General features: G+C 62.8%; 1 protein-coding gene across 2 annotated transcripts in view; it reads right to left on the reverse strand.

Annotated features, from left to right (window-relative positions):
• Positions 1–20,291, reverse strand: part of PACS2 (phosphofurin acidic cluster sorting protein 2) — a 64,061-nt gene extending 43,770 nt beyond the window's left edge. For both annotated transcript variants that reach the window (XM_068539365.1, XM_068539356.1), the window contains exon 1: positions 20,144–20,291. In XM_068539365.1, the coding sequence (XP_068395466.1) occupies positions 20,144–20,262 (119 nt within the window). In that variant the 5' untranslated portion in view covers positions 20,263–20,291. The remainder of the gene's footprint in view (positions 1–20,143) is intronic.
• Positions 20,292–21,448: the final 1,157 nt, after the last annotated feature.

Here is a 21,448-nt window from a genome sequence, read left to right on the forward strand (position 1 = left end):
CCACCAAGAGCGCGGGGGCCGCACAGCGGGACCTCACCCCCTCCCGTGCTCGCTCTCCTCAGGACGGAAGAGGCAGGACCAGTCAGGAGGAAAGACATCTGAGGAGGGGACCGTCCCCGCCTGGGCCCGCTTGCCGCGGAGGGAGGCTCTGCGCGCTCCGGCAGGGCAGCGACCTTCCCGCACGGCCTGCGGAGGGCACCTCTTGGCCGCCCTGTGGACAGAGTGGACAGAGCACAGGGCCAAGGGCAGCAGGAGGACCGGCGGTGGGTGGGGGCTCCTTCCTGCAGGAGCGCCAAGACACCCCTCTCTCCACACGCGGCGCCTGTCACTGCGACACTGGGGCTCCCACGGTCTCTCTCCTGCCATCTCTGTGCACCTCTGTTTCTGCTCTGCTCCCCGGGACGGCTGCTCAGCTTGCACTTGGCTCCTGTGCCGAGCCCGTCCGCGTCTGCCGTCTAGCTGGGTGTTCCGGAACGTTCTTTCACCAGAGCCTCCTGTCCCCGCTCCACGGGTGCAGGGCTGCGCTGTCGTTGATGCTTCCTGCTCACCGTCACTCTGTTGGACCCGGATGCCGGCGTCTGCTCGCATCCAGAGCAGGGACGAGGAGGGCTCCGGGCTCCTCTCTCCGCCCCGGTGTCTGTGCCTCTGTCCTTTGGAGAATCTGAGGTCTGGGCCTGTCCTTGGCTTTCCCTGCAGTGGGCCCGACCCGGTGGTCCTGGGCTCCCCCCGTACTCCTCCTCCTCCTGGGCCTCCTCCCAGGTCTCTGGCCATTCCTGGTCTTGCTGGCTTCAGAAGGAGGCAGGAGTGCCCGTCTGCACGCCAACCACCATCTTTGCCACCTTTGCTCTTCTTGACATTTTCACTCTAAAATGAAACGTTCCAGCCCAACGTGCAGTCCTTCCCAAAACACGGCCAGTTCCCTCCTGACTGCCCAGGGGCCGATCCCAGGCCCCCCGCCCCTGGCTCTACCCACCTCCTGGAAGCCCCTCAGCCTCCTCTCCACCTGACCAGCCCCCCAGGAGGACCCTGCACTGTCCTGTGGCCGCCAGCCGGTGTGGAGGCGCCTGGCGGAAAGAACCCAGTGACTGGCTCTGTCCAGCCTCCGGGAAGGCCCTAGAGACCTCCTGCACTCCCAGCCCAGGGCCCAGCACTTGGGGCCTGGCCCCGCCCTGCTGACCGGCGCCCCAACATCAGGGAGGTCCGTATCCCACCTCGCCCCACCTCACCCCCCATCACTGATGGTGCTCAGGTGGGAAGTGTCTGTCCCGGTTCACCACGCATCCCCTTAAGCAGGGCTGAGTTCCGCGAGGATGGGACCAGGGCCGGGGCCTAGGACGGCACCTGGTGCACCCAGGTCCTCGGAGGAAGGGGGCCAGATGTGCCCAACTCAGCGGCTCCCCCAGCTCCGCGAGACACTAACTCTTCCTGAGACCGGAAACGTGGACGTTACCGCAAGCAAACTCAGAGCTGGGACAATGGATGTGGGAAAAGAGCCGCGATGCCGACGGCAGACAAAGGACTAATGTCCCAAGTACAAAGGCGCCTACAGAAGAGCAGCAAAAAGACAATCAACCCACAGAAATGTGGGCGACGGCGCAAAGAGGCGACTCACAGGAGTGCAGACCCATAACCCACAACGCCCTCGGGCTCCAGAGCCTTCCAGGGCCTGCAGGTCACTGCCCACCGCCCGCCGCCCTGGCTTTTATGAGGAAAAGTTCGAGCTCCACAGAAAGTTACAGCAAGAGCTCAGCAAACACCCCGCCACCAACAACCAGGGACCCCCTCCCCACGGGCACCTAGGATTGGGGGGCGACCCGGCTGAGAGCAAGCTGGGGCATCAGGACGCCAAGCGCGGGGCCGTCGCCCACGGCGCCCTGTCCTCCCTGCTGTCGGCGGCACGGGCCGAGCGCTATCGCCTGCCTGGCTGGTCTCCTCGGATCTAGAACCATCCCGGCCCCCCTCCTTAAAACTCTTCCCTACTGTAGTAGAACGCGGACAACGTAAAATCGACCACTTTAACCACGTTCAAGCGTACACACCAGTGGCACGCAGCACCTTCACGACGCTGAGCAGCCGTCACCTCTAACCCCAGGACAGCTTCCTCAGCCCACAGAGGCCCGGCCCGGCGGGTCTCTCCTGGCGGCCCTGCCCGGTCTGACGTTCGGTACAAGGGGGTCACACGTGTGGCTCCTCCGAGGGGCGCCACGTCCTGGATTCACCCACCTGGCAGGTGTCGGGACAGCACTCGGCCCTCTGGGCAGCCGCCGTGAACACGCGTGTGCAAGCGTGGCTCCAGCCCCCGTTCCTCTTCTTCTGAAAGAGTGCCGTGCTGGCCACGTGGCGACGTGGCTGGGCCTTTTGAGGGGCTGCAGACCGCCGCCCAGAGCGGCCGCCCCACTGCAGTCCCGCCAGCAGCACTCAGCTTGGGCGCAGGGCGACCACACGGGCCACGAGGGGCTGGCTGGGCCCAGACCCCAGCACAGCGCGCAGCCCGCGAAGCGCAAGGAGAGCGCCCCCCGGGTTTCTCCGGGCCGGGCTGGCCCCCCGAGGAGGACGCTGGCTCCCCCGTTTTCCTCCCGGCACCCAGGACGTCAGCGGTTAAAACGGGGCCACGTGCGGGGCTGCCTCTGTGGCCCCACATGCGCTGGGTGTTCTGTGGGAGGGAGAACTAAGGGGCCTTTTGTCTCCAGGAGCTGACCCTGTCTGCACAGTCCTGCGTCTGCCCCGGTGGGAGCGGGGACCCTACGGCGGCAGGTGGCCACGCGGCCCCCGCGCCCGGCCTGCCCCCAGGGACGGGCCGGCCCACACGTGGCACCCTGGGGGCTCAGGCTCCAGGCCCACGCAGCTTGGCCACGGCAGGGCTGCAGGGCGAGGCTGGGGCACCTGGAGGCCTGGAGGGTTCTCAGGGGCAGAGCCTGCTGGGGGCCAAGGGCTCCAGTTCCACCCGCATCCCGAGCGCTGGTCACCTTCCTCCGGCAGCCTGAGGCGGCTGCCAGCTCTCACTGGCCCAGCTCAGCTTTCTCTGGTGATCGAGCCTTATCTGGACATGGCTGCTTCCTGCTAATCAGGAGAGAAGGTCAGAGGTGCCTTCTCAGCTTCCCTGCCAGCGGTGTGGGGCTGGGATGGCCCTGCAGGAAGCAAGGGACAGTCAGGCACCCCAACACCAAGGCCGGGATCCCTGGAAGGGGTCACTGTGAGCCCACCTTCCTGCCCCAGCAGAGGCTAACCTGCGACGGGGGCCAGGGCACGGGGAGGAGGGGGCAGAAGAGCCAGTCCCCCTGAGGTAGTGGTGGGTGTTGAGTCAGAGGCCAGCATGGCCCCACAGTGGACGAGCCGGCCGGTGGGTGGGCCGGGCCGAGCACGGGTGCCCGGTAGAGGCCACATGGGCCCAGGCGCCTGCAGAGAGCACCCTGTGCCCACAACGGGGGGGGGCCCCGAGGGGGCTGGGCAGACAACACTGGGACACATGCATAACCTCAACACAGGGCCTGGGACCCAGAGGGCTCCGGCCAGCCGGCCACGAGGCTGTTATACGTGGGAGCCGTCAGCCATCCCAGGACCCGGGCCTGGCCATCAGGACCTCCTTCCTTGGGCCTGCTGGGCTTCTGTCCCCCGCCTCAGTGACCAGAGGCCCCGGGCATGCGGGCACACCTCACTAGCCACTGGAGGGGAGCCCCGCACTGTCCTGGCCGCGAGGGAGATGGGGTCCCCTGGCGGGAAAGAGCCCCTGCCCAGCACTTTCCTGCGGGTGGGGCCCTTCCTCGGCAAGGGGCTTTATTCGGGTGGGACGGCAAGGCCAGCACAGGGAAGCTGGGCGCAGAGGACGGCCGCAGGCCACAAGCACCTCGCTTGGGCCACATGCCCTCCTGCACAGCCTGCCGGCTGGACCGCACCACAGGGGACTTCAGGGACCAAGCAGTGGCCCCGCTCAGCCTTGCTCCAGGCGGGAAGCTGTGGCCCAGGTGACTCACAGCCGGGACAGCAAGGGCCCAGCTGGCCGCAAGCCCTGCGGTCTGCCTGGACAGAGTGAAGGTGACGGCCTTCCTCCTGCTTCTTTGCCAAAATCTACCCATCTCCTGCCCCGCTCCCAACTTCCCATGGGGCGGGGGGGAGGGGGGGAGGGCACACTCGGGGGTGGCCCTGGAAGGAGGTGCCCCGTTCCCCGGCTCCTTTAACATTCAGCTTTCCCAAGGGCTGAGAGAGACCACGCTAGCCTCGCCCCAGCCCGGCCCGTCCAGGCGCGTCCCCAGGCCACACCAGCAAGGAGCCAGAGTCCCCAGGCTCCCAGCCCAGTGACAGGCGCCCACGAGGGCTGGCGGAGCGGGGCCCACGGCGACGGGGGAGCACCTGGGCCGCGTGCACTGACAAGCAGAGCCGCCGCGGGACACCGTGACGGGGCAGCCTCTGGTGGCCCCGCAGTGGGCAGGCTCACGGAAGGGAGAGAGCACGCCCTGCTGGGTGTGGAGCGTGGCCGTCTCGGGGAGTTCGGTGGCTCCAGGTTGTCAGACAACAGGGGGTCGAGAGAGCCAGAGCAGTCAGGGCGGGCGAGGTGGGACAGGCGCCTCTGGTGTCTTACAGCAGGTGGTCTACAAGGACCCGACAAGCTCCGGGTCCCAGGCTGTGGGCACGCTCCACTGCAGGCCCACTGCCCACAGGCACCGGGTCTGGGGAGGGCGTGGAGGGCAGCAGCTACATGCACCCTGGAAGCGTCTGTGAGGGGAGCAGAGTGTGTCCTGCCCCAGGTGCCCCTGAAAACACTGGGGGCACAGTGGGGGCTACAGGCTATTGTTTCCCCCAAATCCGTATGTTGAAGCCCTAAGCCCCAATGTGATGCTATCAGGAGGAGGGACTTCTGGGAGGTGATGAGGTCAGGAGGGTGGAGCCCTCGTGAATGGGGTTAGTGCCCTTGTAAAAGGGACCCCAGGGAGCTCCCTCACCCCTTCCCCCAGTGAGGACACAGGGAGACACCATCTATGAACCAGGACGCAGCCCCCACCAGACACCGGACCTGCTGGCACCGAGACCTTGGACTTCCAGCCCTCGGAACTGTGAGAACTAAGTGCTGTTTAAGCTGCACGCCTGTGGCACTTTGCTACCCGCCTGAGCTGACAGTAGGGATGGGGCTCGAGCCTTCTCAGAGGATTTCTGCTCTGCCCCAGACGGGGCGCGTCTAGGACTGAACTTCTCACTTAGGAATCAAGACCCGCTCCTTGGCAGGGGGTCACAGGGGCTGCTGTTCAGCAGGAGACTGAGCCCTCAGCACCCGCGCCCAGGGGCTGGAGCCCCCAAGAGGAGCCCTGGACACTGGACCAAGACCTCCACCTGCGCCTCCTCCAGTTTGTGCCGCGTGGCTCCCTGCAGAGATGCCTCCCCCGGGAAGCCTGGGAGGCCCTGGGGGCCGAGCAATCCCACCATCTGAGGGCCGGGTGCAGTGCCCACCGGGCTTCACCACGGCCAGGAAAGGGTCGGCACGGCCAGGGCTTCTGTTCAGGGGCTCCTGTGTGCCCTGGGGGGCTGCCCGCGTGGCCCAACCACGGAGCTGAGGGTGGCCCCTCATGGTCAGAGCTGGCACTGGACGCTGCCGGGCGCGGCTCTCGCCAGGAAGGGCAACTGGAGACAGAGGAGGGGAAGCAGGACATCCGACCAGACCCCAGATGAGAATTCCTCCAAAACGAGCTGGGCAGACCAGTGTCATCCCAGGGAGGATGAAGTAATAATGTGATAATAAACACACCCAGACATGCCAAATCCAAAGAAAAACACTTCCTAGCAACGAGGGAACACACGCCGCCCACAGGGGAACCACCGGCAGGCTTACCGCAAACTCGTCAAAACCACTAGAGAGGCCAGCGGACAGAGCCCCAGCGGCCCCTCCGTGCCCAGGGTGCGAGGACCGAGCGGGCGCCTGGCCAGAGCGGAAGGCGTGAGGAGGCTGACCCCCTCGTGAGGAGGAGTCTGGAACCGGGGGGCCGGGAGAGGGGTGCAGAGCCCCACTCGGTAAGGCCCTCACTTGCTTGCGAGGGAGGGAGGGATGCTGGTTTCCCGTCAATGCTGGGAATTCTCACTTTTCAAGCACACGATAAAGGAACTTGAAAACAGATTTCCTGGAGAAGGTAATAAACAAAACTCAATCAATCTTCACCAATTTCCAAGGAATAAGTGACCAAAAATAGCAGAGGAAGAGCGAAACAAAGAAAGAATGATGGCAGAAACGAGCGCCAGGCTGACGTCACGGACCGGGCGGGCACGTGGCACCAGACGGGGCATCAAGCGGGATCCGGGTGAAGGCGCCAGAGGTGATAAAAGGGCTAGTCACCAGGAAGCTGAACCACGCGGCCCTGCCCCCCATCACCAGGAAAGGGAGGAACGCTGCGGGTCCCAGCTGGGGGGGCTGGCCGGGCAAGTCACAGAGGCCCGCGCAGGACGCGCCTCAGCTGGAACGGATGCCCCAGACAGCGGAATCCCAGGAACCCCACGTCCCTCCTCCTCCCACGGACACAGCCTGCAGGCACCCACCCCACCGGGGCCTCGTCCTGTCTCCAGGAGGCCCCACGCTCGGACCTCCTCTCGGACCGCCGCCCATCTTCCGGCCCACGTCCTCTAGCGCTGGACCCACTGCGGGTCACCCCAGGCCAGCCCCCAGCCTAGCACCCCATCTCCCTCCCTCTGGTCCCTCCTGGGGCACCCAGTTCACCAATATTCTGCACCTGAGACGCTGGACACAGCCCCGGAGAACCCCTGGCACCACCTGGCCACCCAGGTCCGCGACACGGACGTCCGGCCCCCAACCTTCCTGGGCCCGCCGTCCCTGGACCAACACCTCCCACCGCCCCCCTTCCCCCCACCTCGCTCCACTGCTCGCTCTGCTGAGAAACGGGGGTGACCTGAGGAGAGCTGCTGCTCACAGCAGCCAACACACGGCCATTCCTCCCGGTACCCCCCCATCCCGGCACACCCTCCCGAGCCCCCCCAGCTGCTGCTGCTACGCCCTCTCCAGAGCAGGCTCCAGACCGGGTCCATGCTCACCGCACACCTCAATCCCAGCAGCTGGCCCTCCTGGAAACGCTGGGTCTTGGGCCCTGGCTGTCTGGGACGCTCTATCCTCCGACCTCCGTGTGCCCCGGAGCCCCAGGTCCCTCTCCTCAGCCACACCACTGCCCTCCGTCTGGGCAGGCGCTGGCCACACCAGGGCTGTCACCGGGCGAGGGGCAGGGTCACACTGAGGTCGGGCCAGCGATCAGACACACCAGCCCCCCAGGCTCGGCCACTTCCCACCACGGGCACAGCGGCCACCCCTGGGGGCCCCCGCTTCCCCGGTGGGAAGCCACCACTGCGTCTGCTCAGGTGGGTCCTGCCTCATGGCCTGTCCTCCACAGAGAGGCCCCGAGACCCCAAGACACAAGGGGGCGGGGTTGGTGCCGGCTGGAGCCTCCCCCCACCGGGTGCGGGTGCGGACGCAGGGGTTCACCCCGAGTTCCCTCTTCCAACAGCAGAGGTCCTGGCCCCGCTCGGTGGAGCCCAAGGTCTCCTCCCTGAGACAGGCGCCAGGTGCACCTGCTCTGCGGTAACGCAGCCGCCGTGGACCCACAGGCTTGCTCTCAGTGAGGGCGTACTGGGCCCCGCCAGTCCCCAGGGGACGCTGCAGGGGTCCCTGCTGTGCCCACACAGAGGGCCGCCTGGACCGCGCCCAGCCATCGCGAGAAGCCCGCTGAGTGGTTACAGGTCCTGAGGAGACCAGAAGGCTCCGGCCACTCGCCCCGCCCCACACTGGTGCCCCCAGGGGACGCTCAGGCCCCCAGGCCCCTGACGCACTGCACCACAGAGGCCGAGCCTGGGGGTCCGAGCACCCTAGACTCCCCCAGAGCTCCTGGAGGCCCGGGGTCCCCTCCTCAACCAGGTCCGGTCCCCAGGACGTCCAGGTGCCAGGAAGCAAATCTCGAACGTCGATGGAAACGCCAAGTCAGGCACACAGGCGCGAGAGGCGAGGAGAGGGTCTGGTCGGGGCCATGCGGGGAGGGGCTGCAGCCCGCCAGCCATGCCCAGGGCCCCTACAAACCACAGGCGCGACTCCCCGGAGGCCTCTGCCCATCACCTGGCTCCACGGCCTTCTCCTTCACAAACCCAGCGCACAGCAGCGCCATGGCCGCCCGCCTGGGGAAGGGGGCGTGGGTCAGCCTTGAGAGGCCTCCTGGGGGCGGCCCACAGCCCGCTGAGCTCGCTCGGGAGGAAACAGCTGTGTAACATCCTGGCTTCACCTGAGTTAACTCAACTCACAGCAGGGGGAGGAAATTAAACTAGAGCCCCGGACATCTGTAATGCTCTATTGCTATGAGTTTCCGAATTTCCCTCCCGCAAGGCTCTGGGTCCGGGTGAACCTGACACCCCTTTCTCTCTAGATCAATAACATGCAAAAATGGGGCTGCCAGGCTGCATGTCTCCCTGAGAAAGACTCTCACCTTCACTCTCCTCTTACAGGGAATTGGAGAGACCCCGAGTAGGAGGGGATTCCCGAGGAACTCTCTTCTAAACGGTCTGACCACACGCGGCTTCTTTTTATTCCTAACACAAACAGCCTAACTGGAAATCCCGCTTATCCTGTTGCCCACTGTGCCCTCCTTTAAAGGAGCTGGTTTTCAGCAGGAAGGCGCTGGGCTGGGGCCTACGCAGCCGCCCTCTCTTGCCCCACGGCCCGTGCACACTGCCCCAGAAACCTTCTCTGCAAAAGGACGGCAGCGCTGGGCGCCTATCTTGGGTACAGAGCACGTGCGGGATGGCATGCCCCAGCTTTCCAGCGAGCGTCCCCGAGCAGCTGGTGTAGCAGCTGCCCCCCTCCCCGAGGCCTCTGCGGTGGCGGCGGGATGGAATGTCGGCCTGTCCGCTGAGCCAGGCCCGAGGCTCTGGGGGAGGGGGGCGTTTCTACCAGGCGCTGTCCCCTTTTCTCCGGGAGGCAGATGTGAAAGGGGAGAGAGGTGTGGAGTTCTCTCCACCGGTCGGGAGAGGCCTGGCTCAGCGTCCTGGCCGCACAGGGCCTCCCTACAGACTCGCTCCTCCCGCTGGGGAGGTGGGGGGGGTCCCCGTCTGTGCCGCGCTTCTCTCCTAGAACGACCTTCACCATCGCCCCAAAGCTGGCATGACACCGAGACTGTAGGTGACCCCAGCACGGCCCCAGGGGCTCAGGTGCAGTGGTCCTACCCCCGACCCCATTTCTAATAAACAAACGTCTGAAGCCTTCGATGACCTGCCAGAACCAAGCCCACAGGCGGGTGTTGGCGAGCTGCGGCTGGGGGGTGGGGTGGGGGGAGGCATCAGACCCCCCCGCCGCCCAAACCCTGACGGTCACGGTCCCGTGTCCTCTGTGGGGACCTGCAGCGGGGCACCCCCATCAGCTCTGCCTCGGCCGCTTTGGCACAAACCCAGGACAACGGCCTGCGGGGCAAGCACAGGGCCGTGCTCACAGCGCGACCAGCCGAGGGCCCGAGGGGCGAGTGGCTGGTGGGGGAGCCGGGTCCCTGTGCCACTCGGCATCTGTGTACAGCCCACCACCCGCCTGACCCCAGGGGCGGTCCTCCGGTGGCCCTGATGGGCCCAGACGTGTGCCTCTCCTGCGGCCTCAGGCCGTTGCCGCCGGACCCTTGGCCTGTCCCATGCCCCCTCCTCTGGGAAGCCCTCATTCTGAGTGGGGCCCACGCCCACCCCCCAGCTGGCAGCTCAGTCTCGCCCCATTCTCACTCCTCTCCGGGGGGCGGGCGCCTGGCGCTGCATCGACAAGCACAGTGTTTGGAAACATGCTCGACACGGAGCTCACCTCCTGCCAGAGCCGGGCCGGCCAGGGGCACGCAGTTCGGGGTGTGGTGACTGTCACTCTCCATTAACTTGCCAAAGTGTGACAACCCTTAAGTCACACTGCAACCAGTTAAAGCAGAAAGTCCGGAGCCCGAGCGGGAATCAGCAAGAGACAGCGCGTTCCTGGGGGTGGGTGGGGGCAAGCACAGCGGGGGCACAGCCGGGGGGGACCCCGTAGGGACCCTGACCGAGAGCCGGCAGCAGTGTCCTGGCCGTGGGCTCGGTCACAGGAGCCCAGAACCAAGGACAGGTCTTTGCAGCCAAAGCTCACCCTGCCCTCACTGCCCGGCGCATCCAGCCTGGGCGGGCAGGGCCGGAGGGCCCTGGGCCACCGCAGAGCGTGGAATGGCCACTCCCTCCCGTGACCCGCCACGGGGCGCCTCCGGTGGCTGTACCCAGCCGGCCCCTTGGCGGAGCTCAGGGAAGGAACCGAGGGGGCGCCCAGGGCAGCACCCACCAGGACACTCGCCCCAGCACGACACCTGTCTCAGGCACTTACGGGCTCCTTGGAGATGCACTGTGTCCGCTCCCGGACAACAGGGACCAGCCCAGTCACGACACCCCCGAGCAGGGGGGAGCCCCCCACCCGGGTTCAGAAGCAGGGATGCGGGTGCTGGTTGCCGGGGGCCCCAGTGTGGTGACACTGTCCTCCGAGGCCTGAGGACACCTGCCCAGAGCCAGCCCTCACACGGCGGCACCTGAGGCCCCACACGCAAACTGTGCCGAAAGGCTCATCCCATCCTCTCTGCATCTAAAAGTCGGAAGATCCTGACTGGCCGTGGTCCGATAAAAGATGACACACCATCACTGCCGCGAGGTTGGCTGCAGGGCTTGAAAACGAGGCTCCAGTTAAGGGAAAGGTGCCAGTGTCCCAGCTGTCAAGGGTCCAAGGCGCCTCACTAAGGGTCTCCCCGTAACAGCGTCACCACTGCCCCCGTGGGGACGCAGGCCCTACAGAGTAAAGTGGGCAAGGACGAGGGAGCCCAGCGCCAACTGACGGAGCACGCGGCCCGTGCAGGTGACGCGGGGCAGAGGCGGTCGGAACCCAGGCCGCCGAAGGCCACAGCCACGTCTGAGCAGAGGGCAGTGCCTCTAAGGGCCAACTGCCCGCCAACAGGGTTCCACCTTCAAGGGGGCAGAGACGCCCAAGCCCACGCTGCTCTCCTCGGGCCTCACGGTGTGTGTAGGGCTGCACGTCCTGGCGGCGGGGGCGGAGGGGGGAATCGCCCCACGGACAGTGGAAGCGGAGCCAGCTGATGGCCAGGACGGGAGACAGGAGAGGTGCTTCCCTTCCTGCCAAGGGCAAGACCCGGTGCGTCTGCCCAAGGAGAAGAGGCCAGGCCAGGCTCCTTGTGACGCCTCCCAGCCGCCCCCCTCCGTCCTGACCACTGGGGGGCGGTGGTCCTCACTGCTGGTGGACCTGAGCCCCCTGTGCAGACCCTGCTTGCCCCAGTCCCTCCCCATCCCTCCCCATCCTCTCCTAGCATCGGGACAAAGGTGCCCTGGGGCCAGGCCACCAGGAGCGTCCCTTCTCAGAACGGCAGCTGGATGCCGCCCGGGACCAGGGGGGCGGCGTGGTCTGGCCGGGGAGATGAGGAAAGGCCGGTGGGGGCAGCAGGGCCTGGCGGGCTGCCGCGCGTCTGGCAGGAAGAAGGGCAGCTGCGCCCAGTCCGCGGCATGTCCCACCAGCCTGTGGTTCCAGACGCCCCCCCCACCCCAGGGCCCACTCTGGCCCATCCATGCAGAAGACCGCAGACCTCGGCCTTGACCTCCAATGGGGAGAACTACCAGGCCGGCAGAGCTGGGCGCTGCGTGCCCACTGCTGCCGAGAAGGGGCTCCTGGAGAGCACGCGCGTCTCACCCTGTAAAGCACAGAGCACAGGGCGCCGCCTTCCTCCCGAGGCGGGCGGGGGCCGTGCAGGCTGGAGACACTCAGGAGTAGAAAGTGCTTTACTAGAAATTCTGTTCTTCAGGACAAGGGTGTCCCCACCATGCACCACAGCCCCCTGCAGAGTCCTGCTTGGCTGAGGGCACATCCGTGACAACGCGCCTCCAGGGCGGGAGGAAACTCAGCTTCCACATACACTCACAGGCTATTTTTAGGGCTACTTTCAGGGCCACCGTCTAACAACCCACAAGAGCAGCCAGGCGCAGGCGGCTGGGGGAGGCAGCAGCTCCCACACTCACCGCCCAGCGCATCCTGGAGCCCAAAATACCCAGCACCAGCGGGAATGACAACTGCGAGCCAGTTCCCACCGGGACCGGAAGCTGAGGGGCCCGGTCTGGCGTGTCCGATGAGACCTGGTCGTACCGGCGGGAGGACACGCCGGACTGGTGGGGCCCGGCTGTAACAGCAGCACCAGGCCGCTCAGCGTCAGGAGCGCCCCCCATCCTGCCGTTCCCTGCCCGCCGGCCCCTGAGCACCCGGCTCTGTGATGGGTCACTCTGGCCACACCAAGTGACGCTCGGGCTCCTGAAGGACCCTGAAGATCCAACCGTGATGCCTCCACGTGGCCGTCACAGGGGCAAAGGCTCCCGTCATTCCTCCCGACTGCACAGCTACTCTCTGGAACAGTCCCCCAGCCCCACCCACCTGCTCCCAGACGCCCTTCCTCATCCAACCCTCCTGGGGTGGGATGCTGGGCGTGCTGGGGAGAGGGGGAGGGGAGCTTGTTTTGGAGCCCAGATCCCGGGAAGAGAGGAACAGGCAGCGGGGCGACTGAGGGGCCCCACCTGGTTGATGGGTCACTAAGCATCACATGAGAGGACACCTGCCCCACGTGGCCACTTCCTTCCGCATAAAAGCCAACTCGGGAAGATGGTACGTTTACAGCACTGCGCCCACGGAGGGCTACTGCCCACCTCGATACCTGCCGGAGGAGCAGGCCACCGCCCAGGTGTGCGCCGGGGCCGGGCACTGCCCGGCACAGGGCTATCGGGGGCGCTGAACGGAGCCGCGCTGACTGCAGCAAGGGGCCAGGCCTCCCCCAGAGATGCCCAGCCCGCAGGCCTGGATAGCTGAGGTCAGATGCCTCAGTCTCTCCCTCAACACGGCTCTCATCGCTCGGAAGCTGCCGAGCCCCGAGCCCACTCTCAACCCCCCGTGCTGCCCTCCCCGCCCCGCCTCCCCCCACCCACATGCCCAACCAGAGCTCAGCCTCCAACTAAACTCACACCCCCCAACAGACTGGTGACTTCCCCAGACCTCCAAACGAAGCCCAGGGTCCTGAACACGGCATCCTGTTCAACCACAGGCACGTGCCAAGTGCCACTCCATGCCCGCTCTGCGCACGGTGGGGGACGGCCGATCCCGCCTGCCCCGCATACCCTCCTGCAGGCTGGGGTGCAGTGGGACGCGGACGTGCCTCTGCAGAGAAAAGGGCTGAGAACTGGCCACTGAAACAGGGACGAGCAGAGACTGCCCAGTGGCCGGTCTCAGTGACATCAGAGGGAAGGGCTGCCAAAGGGCCGGCGTGTTCCGGAGGCGAGCAGACAGACAGGAAGAGACGACCACTGCAGAGAAAGTGCCTGAGAACTTCCTGGAAGTCACCAACCCACAAAGTCAAAAAGCCCAATGACCCCAACTCAGGCACACAAGAGAAACCCTCACCTGGGCACAGCAGAGAGGTGACTGCAGAACCACTAGGGAGAAAGGACAGACCTTCCAACCAATCACGGCTGACTGACACTGACCTCTCAACAGCAGAACCGAGAGCCAAGTCGGGGGAGATGCTGGCCAGGACCCCACGACCGGGAGGACACCCTCCGGGACGAGGGTGAACGTTTTCAGATGCACTGAAAGAACAGTTAGTTATCTGCAGGTCTTCACTGAAGAAAACCCTAAAGACGCATTTTCCGACACAAGGAGCAAAATGATTCCAAGTCCTGAGATACAAAAAGAATAAAGAAAAGAAAGTAGTGAGAGTTTTGAGATTAATCACGTATTAACAATATGAAGTAATAATAACCTCATCTGGGCTAAAAAAGAAGACAGTTAAAATACTCTAAACAAAAGCATGTGAACGTGAAAGTGTTGGGTCAGAATAATGTGCTCTAAGGTCCCGGTGTTGTTCAGGAAGAGAATTTACGATTAACTTTAAAATATAACAGCAAGTATGCAATTTACAATTTATATGGTAACCAGTGAAGAAGTAGTGACAAGTTTCAAACTAATAGAAAGGGAAATAGAATAAGAAAAAAACGCAAAATAAGGTATGACAGAAAAGAGAAACAAATGTAAAAAATGTAGGACAATAATAAGCACAAAAATAAAATGGTAGACATGAACCCAAATATCAGTAATTTAGATAAAGGACAACAGACTGAATGTCCTAGTTAAAAAATAAAGATTGTCAGGGCTTCCCTGGTGGCGCAGTGGTTGAGAATCCGCCTGCCAATACAGGGGACACGGGTTCGAGCCCTGGTCTGGGAAGATCCCACATGCCGCGGAGCAACTGGGCCCGTGAGCCACAACTACTGAGCCTGCGCGCCTGGAGCCTGTGCTCCGCAACAAGAGAGGCCACGATAGTGAGAGGCCCGCGCACCGCGATGAAGAGCGGCCCCCACTTGCCGCAACTAGAGAAAGCCCTCACACAGAAACGAAGACCCAACACAGCCAAAAATAAATAAATTAATTAATTAATTAAACGAAATTCGAAAACGAAACGAATTTCGAAAACGAAATCTAGATTGTGCCAAACAACCAAAGATACATGTAACCTGTAAAGATACAGGAAAGTTTAAAGAAACAAGGTGAGCAAAGATATGACAGGCAAATATACCCAAAAGAAAGCTCAGAGAGCTACACTGTTACCAAACCTTTGCTCTGATGAAAAGCACCGTCAGGTCAGGAGTGAGACAGGCTGAACAGTACAAACACCGGGAGGGATTGTGATTTCTAAACAGGACGTACATAATGACAGAACTCCAGGAGAAACAGACAAAGCCAAGCGTGACCTAAAGGGACAGGTATCAAACATGACACTGCCAAGTGCCAAACACATGACCCTTTTCAGGACAGACAGAACGTGTATGAACACTGACTTCAAACAGGGCCACAGAGTAAGTTCCAAAGCATCGTAAGGACCTGGTGTCACACTGACCACCCTCTGTGACAACAACATAACTAAGTTAGAAATGAATAATGGAAAAAAAGAGAAGAAATGAATTCGGCAGTGGAAAAGTAACTAAGGAAAAAAACCATACGTTTGGATATTAAGAGACTTTGAAATATCCCATCATGCCAAAGAGAGAATAATGGAAATTTTTAAAAAGATTTTTAAACTGAAAGATTTTATATATAAAAGCTTGTGAAACGCAGCCAAAGCATTACTTATTTTGTATTTATAAAATCTTATGTGAAAGGAAAGGAGGAAAAATAATAAGCTATTTATTTTAAGAAATTAGAGCATCCAAAAAATTAATTAATTAATTAATTAATTAATTAATTTAAAAAAGGGCTTCCCTGGTGGTGCAGTGGTTGGGAGTCTGCCTGCCAATGCAGGGGACACGGGTTCGAGCCCTGGTCTGGGAGGATCCCACATGCCGCGGAGCGACTGGGCCCGTGAGCCACAACTGCTTAGCCTGCGCGTCTGGAGCCTGTGCTCCGCAACAAGAGAGGCCGCGACGGTGAGAGGCCCGCACACCGCGATGAAGAGTGGCCCCCGCTTGCCGCAACTAGAGAAAGCCCTCGCACAGAAACGAGGACCCAACACAGCCAAGAACAAATTAATTAATTTATTTATTTATTAAAAAGAATCTGCCTGCCAATGCAGGGGACACGGGTTCAAGCCCTGGTCCGGGAAGATCCTACATGCCGCGGAGCAACTAAGCCCATGCGCCACAGCTACTGAGTCTGTGCTCTAGAGCCCGAGAGCCACAACTACTGAGCTCACGTGCCACAACTACTGAAGCCCGCGTGCCTAGAGCCCATGCTCCACAACAAGAGAAGCCACCGCAATGAGAAGCCCACGCACCACAACGAAGAGTGGCCCCCGCTCGCCGCAGCTAGAGAAAGCCCATGGACAGCAACGAACACCTAACGCAGCCAATAAATAAATAAATAAATCAGAACAGGAGCATAAAAATAAAAATAAAGCGCATAAGTGGAAAGAAATAAAGATACGAATATTCATTTTTTTAAAAAAATGATGAACCCTTGGTGAGACAGATCAGAGTGTGGATGTCCACGTGCAGAAATAGTCACCAACGGGAATGAAAAGGGGACAGCTCTGAAGGTCCTGCAGACATTAAAAAAAAAAAAAAAGGAATATTAGGAACAACTTTTTGCCAAAAACTTGAGAATCTGGACGAAATGGACAAATTCCCAGAAAAATATATATCCGAAACTAACTTAAAGTGGGGGTGTGTGTGTCCTACAATCATTAAAGAAATTGAGCCAGGAGTCACACTTGCCCCAAAGCAACTTCAAGCTCAGGTATTGTACTGGTGATTTCTCCCACACATTCAAGGAACAAACAATTCCTGTTTCACACAAACAATACCATGCAACAGCTCATTCTGCAGGATATCTTGGCACCAAAATCTGATAAGGGCAGTAGATGAGCAGGAGATTACAGACCCTAGACAGAGGTGCAAAAGTCCTAAGCAAAATCTTAATTTCAGTCTACCCACGTACAGGAAGGGGAACATGGCATGACCACGCTGGTATTTTTCCAAGAGTGAACGGTTAGCTTAATGCTAGAAAATCCACTGACGTAATTTACCAACCACATCAGTCGTTAAAGGAGAAGGACCACGTCAGGCTCTTGCTTATACCCAACACCCACGCACAACAAGTGCAGAGTGAGACCCCAAGGAGAAACTATCGTGCAGCCACCAGAATGGCTGGAATTGAAAAGATGGTAACACAGAACGTACACAGAACGTGCACAGAACGGCTGGCAGCCTTGGAAGGTGGTGCCACCACTCCGGAAAGCCGGCAGTGTCTTCATAGTTGACACACCCCCGCCTCCCCTGCGACCAGCCATCCTGAAGAGAAGAGCGAACGCAGCCCAAGCCCTGACCCTGGATGGTCACAGTGGCTCTGAACACATCAGCCCCAAAGGAAATGACCCCAACACCCACCGGCAGGAGAAAGTTCAAACCACGTGCGGATGCCACCAACGTGGAGAGGGAGCCGCGGGGCTGCCGTGGGCGATGCCCGGGGCACCTGGCCGGTGGGGGAGCCTGGCCCCGAGCGCTTGACACTCATCTGCGGGGTGACAGAGACGTCCCCATCCTGCGGGCTGTGGTGGACCCGGGCACGCGGCTGCCAAAGCTCACACTTCCAGCTGAAGGCCCTTCTGCGAGTGTGAGCTCACCCTCCGTGGCCGGCAGAGGACGCCAACAGGAGGATGTGGAGGAATGTGAATGCGCAGTTAGCCTGTGGAACGATGTCCGACTCCGTGAAATTAATTCATAAACCTCAACAGGAAGGAAAATTAAGGGGCAAGTGCAAGGGTCCAAAATGCCCCAGACCCCGCTAAAGCTGGCGGGGAAGGAGGCTGCTTTGGGAATCCCAGCAGAGGGGCAGGGATAGGAAGACGCCAGGGCCGGGGGTCACTGGGGAGGGGTGCTGTCCGCTCCCTCGAGGAAATCCACGAAACCGAGCCTGCCTCTGTCACAGCCCCGTGGGCCTGGCACCAGCTCCTGGGAAGAGCAGAGAGCTCTCCCACCACCACCAGGAAGGAAAGACCACAAGACAAGACCAAGGACAACGCCGGGTGCACCTCAGGAGTCAGCACAGACCTCGAAAAGACAGCCAAGAAGCCTGCATCATCAGAGGAGGGTGGTTTCAACACATTGCCGAAAAAGGATTACCAGTCCCTAAAAAGCTGCTGAGACTCAAGTAGGGGGGAAAAAAAAGGAGAAAAAAATTGGCAAAAGAAATGAACAGGAATTTCGCTGATGAGGAAGTACAAATGGCCTACATCAGTAATCAGAGAAATTCAAATTCAAACCACAATACCATTTCACACCCACCAGATTGGCAACAATTGAAAGTCAGGCAGTGCTGGCAAGAAGGCAGAGCAGTGGGGACGCCGGGGTGGGGGGTGGGGGGTGGGGGGTGGGGGTGGGGGCCAGAGCTGGCATCACCGCTCCGGGAAGGCTCCTGGTGGTGACGCCGAGCACACGCCCCCCAAACCCTACTGCCGGCGGCAGAGGGCCAGTGCGAGAATGCCCGCCCACAGGGGTGCATTCATAACTGGCCCAAACCTGTGGACAGCCACAGGTCCCCCCACAAAGCAGAGACACGTGCTGCTGTCCTACAGGGAACACCACGCCGCAGGCACAGCCATCAGCTCGACGCCGCTCAGAAACTTAGAGACCGGGCAAGAGGAGACGCGCACACGGACAGAGAGTGGGATCCCTTCTACATAAAGTCTCTGAGCGAGCGGAACGAAGAACAGCCTATCCAAGGAGGCCTGCTCGGGGGGTACAAGCGGGGGACCCGCAGCACCTTGCGGGGACGGCCGCGCCGGGGCGGGGCTGTTCTGTGCCTCCGACCCCTGAGCTCTGCGCCTGCCCACCCCGACGGCTGCTCAGCCCCACGCCTACAGAGCAACCCGCCAGGCCCCGCCCCGCGCCGTGGACCGCCCCCACCCCGCACCTAGCGCTGCACAGCCCCGCCCCCGCCCTCCCCACACGCCCACCCGAGGGGGCTTCCTACACCAGCTCCGCGAGGGGCCGACTGGGCCCCTCGACCACGCAGCCCCTGCCCACCTGCCACCTCCCTCACCTCCCCCTGGTCAAAACTTTGGTGGTCTTTCGGGGCACCCCAGGAAGCTGCTGAAGAGGTGCAGGAAGGGGGGCAAGCATGCCCCCAGGGAGCGCCGTGGGGAGGCAGCCAGCGCGGGGGTGGGGGGTGACGATGCAGGGGTGACAGACAGGAGAAGCATGGTGGGGAGGGTCCAGGATGACCCTTGGGTGTGACGCCCGACACTGGGCCAAATGCCAACACGGGAAGTTGGAGAGGGTGGGAGGCCAGGCCTGGGAAGGTGCCCCTGAGACTTTGCAGACAAGAGGCAAGCAGGTGGGTCTCCCGCCGACACCACACCCTCCCAAGGTCCCACACAGGTCTGGGAGCACCCATCCTTCCCACTCGGCACAGACAAGGCCCTGAGCCACCAGCCTCATGCTTGGGAGGGCAACCCTGGCACCCGGCACCCTCTGCGTCCCCAACACCTGGCTCGCACACCTGTTGAAGGAGCCGTGGCAGAGCGCACCCCCCTCGGTACACACTGGCCACTTCCTCTGGTCCCGCCAGGGGATCTCCCCAGGGAGAGCTTTTCCCTTCCGCCCCCCTGCAGCCCTTGTGGCCTGGTGTCCATTCCAGAACCAGGCCCTGGTGTGAGTTTGTCTCTCTTCGCCCTCAGCCTGGGAGCTTCCTCAGCAGGGACCACTGAATCAGGAAGAAACCCGCAGAGCTTCAAGCTGGCAGGAGGAGCAGGGAAGCGACAGGCCTGAGTAGAGTCGGGATGGCCATGGCGCTGTCCTGTGGGTGAGCCTCGTCCAGCTGTACCGCTGGGGACAGGGCACTTCCCCCCAAGTGGAAAGGGCAGCGTCCTTTGCGATGGCAAAATTAACAGTATGATGTAAGGAGCAGTGTTTATGTACAAGGAAGTCCCTAAATTACACAGCATAGTGCAAACAGGCAAGGGGCAGATACCTCCCCCCCGCCAGCAGGACAGAGGGGGTAGGGCCAGACCCTCAAAAGGACGAAGGATGAAGGAATAAAATTGTGGTCCCAGGTCCCAGATCTGTATGTCCTCTGGACACTGCGTGCCCTGAGTGACTCCCAGGCCACTCAGGCTTGACAGTGTGGCTGGACGCGAAAGGAAATCTATGGTACCCGGTGGAGAGAGGAGACACCCTGAGTCAACTCCACCGTCACCGCAATGGTAGGCAGGTGCAAACGATGCCGGTTGGGAGCCAACCAGGTAGGCGCCTCGGAGAGCCTCGGGGGACCGCGGGGCCTGAGAAACCCAGCGCCACTTCCTCCGCTGCACGGCACCAGGACCTCAGGGACCATCCACGCATCAGGGGTTGTCTGCACGAAAGGCGCGTGCCCGAGGTGGGGCGCAAAGGCGACGGCCCGGGGTGTGGGTCCCGAGTGGGGATCCCGGAGTGAACGGTTCCGGGTGGACTGTCCCGGGTGGGGGCCCCGGGTGCAGGTCCGGGGTGGCCAGTCCCGCGTGCAGGCCCCGGGTGGGGACCCAGGCGCGAGGTCCCCTGTGGCCGGTCTCGGGTGGCCGGCAGGTGCGCGCGGGAACAAAGCGGCAGGCGGGCGGCGGCGTACCTGGGCACGCAGCTGGGGCTGGAGCCGTCCACCTCCCAGGTGGCGAACAGGTTCATGGGCACCGGCGTGTTGAGCGCGGCGGGCGCGCCGGCCAGGCCCAGGCGGCCCCGCTCGGCCATGGCGCCGGCCCCGCCGCTCCCTCGGCGGCCTGGGCTGCGGCCGGGCCGCGGACGCGCGGCGGGCGGGCGGGCGGGCCGGGCGCGCGGAGGGCGGCGGCGCGGTCACATGGCTGCAGGGCGGCGGGGACAGCCGGGCGGGCGTCGGACAAGCCCGCGGGCGGCGACCAGGCTGCGGCCGCCCCGCCCCGCCCCGCCCCTCCCGCGCGCGCCCCCACCGCGCTCCCCCTCCCCCGACCGCGCCGCCGCCTCCGATTGGCTGGGCGGGCGCGCGCTCGCTGCTTTGGGCCCAATGACGGCCCGCGGAGGGCTCACCGGAAGTGAGATTAAGCGCCCCCCTCGAGCCGGCGCCCCAGGAGGCGCCCCAGCCCGCGGCCCGCGGCCCGCGGGAGCGCGCGTCCGCGCCTGCGCACAGGCCCCGCCCAGAGCGCCGCGCCCCGCCCCCCGGGAGAGGCAGGGAGGGGCCAGAGAGACCTCAGGGTCCGCCTGTGGCCCTGTGCCCCGCGAGCCCCCCAGGAGCACTTATTGTCCCCCTGTATCTCCCGGGCCTCTGCGCGTCCCCGACCCCCCAGTCCTACGCCTCCTCAGAATCTCCCCGCGCCCCCGCGCACTCCGCGTGTCCCCCGGCGCCCTCCAGTCCCATGCCGGCCCCGGGTCCTCCGCACCGACTCCTAGACCACCGGACCCCCGCGCCTCTCGTGTCCCCCGGAGACTTGCCCACCCTGCGAACTCTCTTTGTCCCCCCACCGTCTCCTTGTACCCTCCCCCCGCGCCGACTCCCTTGGCGGATCGCCCGGGTGGGGCGTGAAGTAGGAGGACCAGGGTCGCGGGTGGCACAGACCCATCAGCCCCCCCCAAGGAGTTCCTCCCTGCGGGCGCACTGGGGCTCCACACAGGCTCAGTGTGCAGATTGGTCCTCCATAAATCCCCTCTGGAGTGTCCTCTTTCTGCCTGAGCCTCCTTATTATCCAGCAATGCCCTTTCTGCGGTTTTTACACGTGACAATGGAGAACAAATGTCTGGGGGCAGGGGTGGCTCCTGGCCATGGGGCTCACAGTGAACTTGGGGATCCAGGCAAGTAGGAGGCAATGACCAGAGCTACCTATTGGGCCCATGGGGCAGGGAAGGTCAGAAAAGGCCCTAGAAAAGAACAACTAGTTTTGGGGGCCCAAGGAGGGGTCCCCTCCCC

Source organism: Eschrichtius robustus, chromosome 1 (genome assembly GCF_028021215.1).
Source record: "Eschrichtius robustus isolate mEscRob2 chromosome 1, mEscRob2.pri, whole genome shotgun sequence".
Lineage (NCBI taxonomy): Eukaryota > Metazoa > Chordata > Mammalia > Artiodactyla > Eschrichtiidae > Eschrichtius > Eschrichtius robustus.